Source organism: Neomonachus schauinslandi, chromosome 8 (genome assembly GCF_002201575.2).
Source record: "Neomonachus schauinslandi chromosome 8, ASM220157v2, whole genome shotgun sequence".
In the NCBI taxonomy this organism is placed as follows: Eukaryota; Metazoa; Chordata; class Mammalia; order Carnivora; family Phocidae; genus Neomonachus; species Neomonachus schauinslandi.
The window spans coordinates 92949510-92960172 of NC_058410.1; the positions used below are offsets into that span (position 1 = coordinate 92949510).

Consider the following 10663-nt stretch of genomic DNA (forward strand, 5'->3'; position numbering starts at 1 on the left):
TATACATGTATATATTCCCTAATATGTGTGTGTGTGTGTGTGTGTGTGTATACACTCCTACTCTACATCCATATCCCCTTCAATACTACAATATTTTACTCTCTGTATCTTAAAACAATAAACTGCAATTACTCATAGTGGCAATACAAACTGTGTAGATAAAATTGTTGAACCATTAGGTTCCAATGTTCCATTAATATTTAAAAATGCTCAGAACAGACAATCTTGCTTTCTACCTTAGATGAATGAACACTTAGATTTGCACCTTAACAAATTCAGTTCAAGCAGCCCACACTCTTGTTAACAAAATTAAAGCTACATTCTCACTCATTTAGCTAATTAATTGTTGTTGGAATCACCAGTTATTATATAATTCAAGGGAATTAGAATAAATGAAGTCCTATTTTCCAGGCAAGAAAAGGAAAAAGAGAGTGGGAGTCAGGATCTTCTTTCAGATGAAAGGAGTGATGGAAAATGGTAAGCCAATTACAGATAAAAATTCTGGGTCTTCTGGGGCACCTGGGTGGCTCAGTTGGTTGAGCATCAACTCTTGATTTCAGCTCAGGTCATGATCTCAGTCTGTGAGATAGAGCCCTGCGTAGGGCTCCGTGCTCAGTGAGGAGTCTGCTTGAGATTCTCTCTCTCTGTCCCTCCTCACCTTCTAAAAAAATAAATAAATAAATCTTTTTTAAAAATTCTGGGTCTTCCAAACAAACTTTCTGAGCCAAAATTTTCTCGTCTTTAAAAGGAAGACGACATTGGCACCTATCTTGCAGGAAAATTGTATTTGCTAATAATACACATAAAATGCCTAGCACTGTGTTTGACCCTTGGAGGATGTGATGAGAGCGAATATCTTAACTTTTTAAAATAGGATAGGTATTTAAAAATTAAAGAAAACGGATATTGTCATAGTGAGTTACAACAACAGAACATCTAACCTAACATATTCTCTTTCGGAATAAATAGCAATAACACAACATCTAAGTATCAAAACGTGCTTTTAAATAGATTGATATTCCTTAGAGAGAGATCAGAAGTTTAACTGAGACCAACAGAGAGCCTGAGAGCCAGGTGAATTCTAATCAACCTTGTAAATGCTCTTACATGAGACACTAGTGGTTTGTAATAATAGAGATTAACTTAGGTTTCCTACTTTAGTTGTGGTGTCTGCATATTTGTTTACAGTATACCAAAAATAAATAGCATGAGTACTCCCTTTTTGTTGTGGTGAGTTAAAAAACAATTTTTTTAGATTCTTTTTCAGACCTCAGATATATAAACAACTAGCTATGTAGGTCTAGCAAACTGTGAACCTAAGATCTGCGCCCTCAATAATCTCTGTGACATCCTATATCCTTTCTAAACTGATTCCTAAAATTAATGTACTCTGAAGGTGGCATTTTAAACCTACATCTGGGAAGATAAACACTAAAAGTTTACTTTGCAGGTACTTAAATAATGCTGATGTGTCCCAAATTGGTACCTTGTCCTATGTTTCAATTTCCCCACCAAGAACCTCAATGTTTATAGTATCTCTGGAAGAATCAGAGAACACAGTTTTGCAACTTTAAATATCATCCAGATTTTTCTTTCCCACTCTGAATGCTCCCCAAAGTAGCTGGTCCCAGGGCAGGAGGGAGAGCACATTGAAAAATGCACACCACTTAATAGATTTGATTCTCCTGAAAGCAGAGTATTTGAGATGCAGAAGCTTTTGAAGTCACTAGAGTAACATCGAACACACAATAAGAGTTACCTGGGTAATTTACATGCCTTTATCAAAGTAAGATGTTCTGCTATGATGCTTATTGGCATGTAAAGGAGATACACTTTATGGAATTCTGTAAAACTTGACTGAACTGGGGGAAAAAAACAGTCTAAGTAAAAAAAAAACAGAGGCGGAGTCATTTTTTAAAAGAAATATTAATATATTCCAAATACATGAAACATTATAACCTAAGTGCAAACAATGTGTTCCTGAATAAGAATTCTATTGTACTTATTTCACAGAATTGATTTCAAGATTCCTTTTAGTTAGTAACATCATCTATTTACATGTAGCTTACAAATATTTATGTTCTTCCTATGTGTCTGCCACTAAAGGACTCTCCTCTCATAGATCTTAGGATTCAGTTTAAGAAACAAGACTGGATGATACAAAATAATTAACATAAGAAAGTCTTCAAAGAAAGTGAGTTCTCCGGGCACCTGGGGGGCTCAGTCGGTTAAGCGGCGGCCTTTGGCTCAGGTCATGATCCCAGAATCCTGGGATCCAGCCCCCTCATTGGGCTCCCTGCTCAGCGGAGAGCCTGCTTCTCTTTCTCCCACTCCCCCTGCTTGTGTTCCCTCTCTCGCTGTCTCTCTGTCAAATAAATAAATAAAATCTTTAAAAAATAAAAAAGTGCGTTCTCTTAAATAGGTTAAATAGTACCTGAATTTTTAGTTACAGTGTATATTTGCTCAGAAAATTACTTCCTTGAGATGATTAGATGTTACAGCTCAATCCAAGTTCAGTTGAGTGATAGAAATTAGTAGTCCCGGGACGCCTGGGTGGCTCAGTCGTTAAGCGTCTGCCTTCGGCTCAGGTCATGATCTCAGGGTCCTGGGATCGAGTCCCACATCGGGCTCCCTGCTCAGTGAGGAGCCTGCTTCTCCCTCTCTCTCTGCTGCTCCCCCTGCTTGTGCTCTCTCTCTCTCTGACAAATAAATAAAAATCTTAAAAAAAAAAAAAGAAATTAGTAGTCCCCTCGTCTAGGCTTTCCCCAGCATTTTCTTCAAATATCAATTATAAATGTGTTGTAATCCATGAAATTTCATAGTGGTTTTTTTCCTGTGATCTCTAAAAATTCCTGAAAGTATCCTTATACTCAGGGCTTAGTACAATGGCTAACATATGGGAGATCTTTAGTAAGACAAAAAATTATTTAATGAATGCTTTATTTCCCTCCTTATATCATATACTGTATGGTACATTAAAATCCGAATTGGGAAGCCTAGAAATGGTGGAAATTTGATCAAGTCACTGAAGCTGTTTCTCATATCTTCATTTCCTATTTCCAGATCCCCAATTCTGTAAACCATTCCAGTAATTCAACTTGGCAGATAGTTATTTTGCATATTCTCTGAGGAGTAATTTGTTATCTAATTTGCTATTTCACATCCACAGTCTAGCTGGTGCTTCTCATATGACAATGATCCTGATACTGAGAGAACCTTACATCCTTTATTAGTTTCCAAAAGGACAAAAAAAGATTACTTCTAAATTTCATTGTCTGTAATGATTTTTAAAATAACATCCTAGACCACAGCATGAGAATAGAAACCACTGTCAGGGACTCCAAAATTTGTATGAATCCCTAAAATATTTTATTTTATTTTATTTATTTTATTTTTTTAGAGAAAGCAAGGTGGGGGGTGCAGAAGGAGAGGGAGAGAATCAAGCAGGCTCCACACACAGTGCGGAGCTGATGCAGGGCTCAATCTCACAACACAGAGATCATGACCTGAGCCAAAATCAAGAGTCAGACACTTAACTGACTGAGCCACCCAGATGCCTCTCCCTAAAATATTTTAAATCCATCTTATCTGCTGAATAGTAGAGCTCAAAGAAGACAGGCAATTTCTTAGTCTATTCTTGGGGCTTTATACTTCAAATTTTAGAGAATTCCCATCATAAGGACCTTATAATGATTTGTCTCTACCTATGCTTGGGTCTTTTCCATGTGCAAGGTTCTATGATGGACTTACATTAGACTTACATTAGAATTTCTTTGGATTTCTTTTTTTTTTTAAGATTTTATTTATTTATTTGAGAGAGAGAATGAGAGACAGAGAGCATGAGAGGGAGGAAGGTCAGAGGGAGAAGCAGACCCCCTGCCGAGCAAGGAGCCCAATGCGGGACTCGATCCCAGGACTCCAGTATCATGACCTGAGCCGAAGGCAGTCGCTTAACCAACTGAGCCACCCAGGCACCCTTTCTTTGGATTTCTAAGAATCACTTCTATCTCTGATACTATGGTGGAGAAATCCAATGATAGGCAGGGAGGGGGCTGGCTGCCATATAAGGCTCAATGACCCTATATGATGATGAAGGAAAAACATCCATTGAGTCAGTATTCTCCAGTATAGATTCAGAGAAGATAACTTCACTGAAAGAAGCTGGCTTGTATTATCATGTGGTAATTGTAAACGTGTGACTACGTATAAACGTTCTGATATTAGGAAAAATATAGACCAAGGAAATTTGGCACAATAGAAATAATCTCTCTCCTGATCTCAATTCACTATTATTATTGAGAACATGAATTAAGTGAAATAAATCCTTGACTCCTCTGTTAACTGTAAGGAATCTTAGAAAAATTTACGACTTTCACGTGGGTAGGAATTATTTTGTCTGCCTTTCTGGTTACAGTTTTCATAGACTAACAGTATTTCCCATTCCTAGCCTTCAGCAAGGAAGAAAGAACACAGTATGAATTTACATACAGAGAATTATAAGAGCACATTTTTGTGCAATGAAACATGCTTTTACACTTTTTTGTAATTGGAGTCCACTATGATTGTTTTATGAAATCCAGTCATGAAATACTTTTGTTATTTAGCTAACTAACCTCTTGAATTTTAACTCTAAAATATATATTTCTAGTTATAAAGCTTTTAAAATTAATGTCAAGTGTCTTCAGCTCAAATATTACTGTTTTTAAGGTTGTCCTTGGAAGCTCTTTCTGCCTCATAGTTCCTCAATTTATTCACTCATCCTTTTGTTCGTGTAATCTTTCACTGTGTTCAACCTCTACTAGGCATTGAATTTTTTCCAGGCACTGAGAATACAGCAGAGAATAGCAACCCTCCCCATTTTAGTGTTAGCCAAAAGTTAGGAAATGAAAGGTATTAGCCAATAATTTAGCTGCCCTAGAGCTTTAGATAAAGCCAAGTAAACCTAAATCAGTGGGTTCTTATTAAACACTTAATGTGCTCCGGGGCAAGTCCCCAAGATTATGCCAGTTTAAAAGTTCTGCAAAACTGGGGTAGCTATGGCACCCACTGCTGTCACTCTGTTCATGTTGTCTCACTATTTTGCAGAAACCACCAAGCTTCTGAGAAAGGATCCAAGACTTCCATTCCCTGGGAAAACTTGAAACTTCTATTATCCCAGTTTCTAAATCCCATAGACTACAATCCGGGGATCTCTAATACTCTAGAACAGAATAAAGCAAAAAGTATTACATTCCTTTTGTTAAAAACATGAATAAAATGGGGTAGATTTTACCACCAGAAGACAAGGACATTGACATATTCTTGATTATTCATAGTCAAAGTGTAAAACTCGTATTACATAAGGCTGAGAAGGCACTTGCTAGTTTTGCAAGCAAAATCCGTTTTCCCTTCTAGCACATAAAAAAAAGTTTTATTTAATTCCAATCAAGTAAATACAAAGAATTATTTTCCATAATGTCTCTGCTGAGAAATTCTGGCAGTTTAGGGATAAAGTCCTGTCTTTAAGAGATCACATCAGAAAGACCATCATCCATAATCTCCAACCAAAAAAGACAACAAGATCTAGAGCAGGGGTCTGTAAATCTTTTCTGTAAAAGCCCAGACTATATATTTTAGGCTTTGCAGACAGGATGGTCTCTGTCACAATTACTCAACTCTGCCTTTATAGAGTAAAAACAGCCATAGACAATATACAGATAAATAAGCATGCCTGCATTCCCTAAAACTTTATTTAAAAAAAGACAGCTAACCAATGTGGCTCACTGGCCTTAGTTTGCCAACCCCTGATCTAAGTAGATCTGTATTCTGAGAAAAGGCAATATTTCTTATTTTTATTTAAGTTCTCATTTCTATTTTATGTCCTATCAAATACTGAAATAAACTTAAGCATGTACCTTAAATAGTAGAAGAGATAAACTTTTCACTTATTATCAGATAATAATAGTAGAGAAGTTCTGATGGAGGATATCCCCATTTAAATGCTATTTTTTCCTATGTTGATGGGATTTTAATATTTTTCTATATGGTACATCACTATCCTTTGCCTTATATATAGTATAGTGAGTACAATTTAAATTTTTATTATTGTTTTTCTTTAATCTTCCTGAACTATGTACAAAAATATTCTTAGGGGCACTTGAACTCTCCAGGGACACATGCCCTACCTACATCGTTGGCCTCAGTCTGCGGTTTCTTTCCAGTTGTATGTCCATTACCATCACTATCCTATGTATCAGCTATCAATGCCAATGTGTCTCTTTCTACTAATCTCTTTTTCTATGTCCACACTAACTCTTATCAGAGTTCCATGCATGAAATCTGCTCTCAAACGAAAACTGAATTTGGACTGAAAGACCCAAATAACTTAGCTTCAGGAATTACATAAGAAGTTACCATAAACCCTATTATTAAGTCCCTGGCCCTTTGAAGGAGGGCTCATTCCTCTTCTGGGGTCACAGACTTTATAAAGGCTATTTTCCACAACACTCAAAAGCTTGTTGGCTTGTTTCTTGTGTGTGTTTTTTGTTTTTTGTTTTGTTTTGTGTTTTGGCTAGGTTTCAGAACATTCAGGTTACTAGAAATCTGATTAACAGGTGAATGAGGACTTTTCCTAGTGTACAAATACCTCTTTATTTTGAAGGTATTTGTAAAAACTGATATGAGCATATTCTTTATTGATTTTACTGCTTAAACTTACTTTGTTCCATATCCTGCCATTCTCTCACTAACTTTGTCTAGGATAGTTTAGCGCAAGGATCTCACCCTGTACCATGGAAGAACCATCTAGGGGAGCACTGGAAAATAGCAAGCCCCAGGTCTCTTTTCTAATCATTATGTTTTGGAGACAGAGAACAGGCATTAGTCATTTTTGGTTTTGTTTTGTATTATTTTAAGATTCCCAGGTGATTCTCAAGTTAATCAAAGCCTAGGAACCACTGGATTCCTATATCCACTTTCTTTTAGAGGTCTGTATAAAGGATAAAATGAGCAGTTTACACTGATACCTCCTTCTCTTCTGTGGCACAGAAATTTTACACGTCATAAATGTGGAATTATCCAAGGACTTTATCTTCTTTGAAGAATGTCCTGCAAGTTTAATTCCACATGGCTGCATTTCAAAATATATACTTTTTTGATGACCTCACCATGTGGAAAATGTAGTAAGGCTTTAGCCATCAGTGTTGAGATCTTTTATTCTCTTTTCCTTGGTCAACTCTGGTGTCTTAAATGACTGTTTCTGGTAACTATGAAGCCACGTGAATGCTGCTATCTTTCTCTTGTTCATAGCCCCAGAAGAATGGGCCACAACCCGCTCCAGCCTGAAGGCACCACCGCCAAGGTCAGCCCGAGGGGGATACAGGGAGCACCCCTATGGTAGATATTGAAGGTCCTTCTCACCTGTGACCTCACCTCAAAGACAATTCATAGCCTGTGGTCTCCACATAAACAGCAACAAGACAAGTAATAGTCCTTTCTTTTTTCCATTCTAGGGTAACTGCTCATGATTTCTCCCGTATAGTTCTTGTATCCCCCCTTATACTGTTGGCGTGACATTGACACTAGTATTATTTTACAAAACGGACTAAAAAAGACATTGGCAAGCATTGTCTAGAAACCATTCAGCAGGATGATATTCTCCTGGTTGTTTTTCATTGTTGTGTGTAACCTTTTTTTTTCTTTCTTTCTTTTTCCTTCTTTCTTTCTTTCTTTTTTTTTTTTTTAAGAAAGAGCATGGATCTGTTAACAGAGTTTGAGTCTCAATCAACTAGCAAAAACTTTGTTTAGGGTTGCTAAAAGACTGTAATATGATTTTTGAACTAGCTGATAATAAAGTTGTAGATAAGATGTTTTAACCTGTCTTTTAATATCTGTTAGTTAGATGAAGATGTTCGATATTAAGTTTGTAAATTTAATTTTAAATGCTGTTTTAATGGAGTTGAAAACAAGCAGCTACTGTATGTATGTAGCTAATCTTTTATTCTCTTTTCCTTGGTCACTGGAAAAAACACTGAATTTGTTCAGTGTTTTAACCTGTATTTGTTAAAAAAGAAAAAAAAACACACATAAAGTTCCATGTGTAAGCTACTCTAAATAGGAAACCACAATTTGTCAAATATGTTTGCCATAATTTGTCAATAAAGCTGAAAACTTTTGTAAAAACTAAATTTGGAATTACTTGTTTTCTAGCTTTAAATGCCTGCTTTATTTCTTCTTCAAGAGATGCCTAAAATGTTTTCTATTTAAAAATTACAAAAATGAACCCAAGCCTGTTTTAAGATATTTGTGTAATACTTAAAAAATGTATTAATAACTTATGGTTGTTAAATAATTTAAAAGTTAACAAACTAAACTGTTACATGAATCATGGTTAGTAAACACTAATGTATAACATGTTAATGGAAAAAAATGGATTTAGAATAATAAATGGATTTTAAACTATCCTCTAAGCTTTATCTTGCTAAACACAAATTCTGATTGACTTGTTTGCATTAGCATGTCTCTCGTGAGAAAGAGTAATGGAGTATAAAGAGGTAAGATTACCACTTACCACTGTCTAAATGCCTAGTTCTTCAACCTTTGAGTTTCCCCGCACATTAAATATCCCATCCAACATGTAAGCATCGCGTAGATTCACTTTATTGTTTTCACTCAAAGGAGTGCGTGGACTTCATTTGCGTAGTTTATAATAATTTGTTTTGACAAACAAATCATCAGTGTCACTGGCCAGTTGTTGCTATTCAACCTCAAAACTTTATTTGTAATTTTCAGTGCTAAATATCACCGCCCTTGAAGGCAGTTTAGAGGGCTGATATTTCTTTTGAGACTATCAGACTTGATGGCTGATGATTATTAAGGAAATATGTCGCAGGACTCAAAGGATGACTAAACGTTAAACAGGTAACACTAATAGTGACTCTGTAATTTTGCCTATGCAACAGTAATGTTAAATATTCTCAGTTATTAAGTTCCTGATAGTTAAAAAAGTAAACCTACAAAAACATAACAAATAGGTCTATAGGTTATTAAAACAACTAATTAACATTAACTAGAGGCACCAAAATTATTTTACAATATATAACCCTCAAGGCAATAAACAGAACTAAAATTAACAATAATAGTAATGCAACTCTTGCTAACATCAAACGTAAGCTAAATTTTGATGGAAAAAGAAAGCGAAAGACTTGATGGTAGGGATGAATGCCAAAACTGCTAATCTTTTAAATAGTTTTTTTGTTTATGGTGGCTTTTGTCGATGTGATTGGTTTACTTTTTTGCTGCTAACCAGCTTAGGCGTATTGCTGTTCAGTTTTTGCAACTGGAGTTGCATGCTAATAGTTTTACGAAGTGTGTGTCTGTCATCAATTAAAATTGTAAATGTTTGCCTTGCACACAATGCTGTTGAGTTATATTTAATTTTCTTTTTTTATTCTTTCTCACTATTTCAGGTATCCACAAGCAAAGAGCACATAAATGAATAGCAGATGTGGTGGGCTAAGAAGGATAGAGGTAAGCTTATTTTTTTTATCCTCTCCGAAATAGATCATCTTTACCAACACAGAGCTGTGGCAGCGAGCTGAAACACCAAATGCCACTTGTTGAGATACTGAAAAGGTTTAGATTGTTGTCAAGGAAGGGAGTTATTTTTATCTTCTTTGAAATGAAGTGACTAACTCAGTATTTACCTAGGAAGGATTTCTGAGCTTATTCAGAAGCTTATCATATGAAACGTGAATTAGTAGTTAATCTGCACCCTTTTTCTTTGCTATGAATTACTATATATTACCTTTCCCTAATTGTACAAAGGAAGAGAATTCAAACTTTGATTCTGCAGTTTTAGGGAAAGAAATCACAACTGTTGGCGGAGATGGAGGAAGGGCAAAGGGAAGCCCCTAACTAACTGCTTGCCGACCCTTCGTCAGTGAGATATTTATTAACATTGACATTTATTTAGTCGAAGAAAATAACTAAACTTACCATTGTTTTCCCCAGTTATGCCACCGGACTTAGCGATAAACTTCTTGTTTCTCATCTGCCATTCTATTTGATTCAGCAAATATTCACTGAATTCAAAGCATTGTTGAAAATTGAGACTTCATTTCTGTACACAAGGAGTAGAAAACTTGAGCCAGTAAACTTCAGGCCGAAAACAATGTAAGGGCAGTTATGAAGTCCACAGACTAACCTGAAGCTCAGAGAATTGAAACGGCTTTGCCATGACATTTGAAATACGGGTGAAACCCGAAATTTCTCCTTCTGGACCTGGTCCTCTTTCTTTTTACTACACAAACATCGCGTAGCCTTCAATGAGTCCTATAGGAACAGTATGAGAAAGCCTGCCTGGAGAGACCTTATGACTAGAGATAGGACAGAAACTGAGGGAACTACGGAATGAGAATAGTCTGTCCGTAGATGAGGAAGAGAGCGCCACCTAGTGAAGGGAATAGGTTGTGTCACTTCACAGAGTTCAAAAAGTTCAGGAAGTGTTTGAGAGGCAGATCAATGGGCCCTGCGGTCCAGCTTCATGAAGGCACAGAGTGGAAGCAAAGCCTGGAGAGGAATGGTCAAGTCAGGTGGCTGTCCTTGAGTGCTATGTTAAATTAATTTTTCAGATTTTATGTGAAAAATAAAAGGAAGCCACTTTAGGTTTGAAGTAAACAATCAG

At 36.2% G+C, this 10663-nt stretch overlaps 1 protein-coding gene across 2 annotated transcripts in view; it reads left to right on the plus strand.

The window, feature by feature from the left end:
* KHDRBS2 (KH RNA binding domain containing, signal transduction associated 2) overlaps window positions 1-7385 on the plus strand; it is a 561940-nt gene extending 554555 nt beyond the window's left edge. For both annotated transcript variants that reach the window (XM_021692046.1, XM_021692047.1), the window contains one exon: window positions 7288-7385. In XM_021692046.1, coding sequence (XP_021547721.1) covers window positions 7288-7385 — 98 coding nt within the window. The remainder of the gene's footprint in view (window positions 1-7287) is intronic.
* Window positions 7386-10663: the final 3278 nt, after the last annotated feature.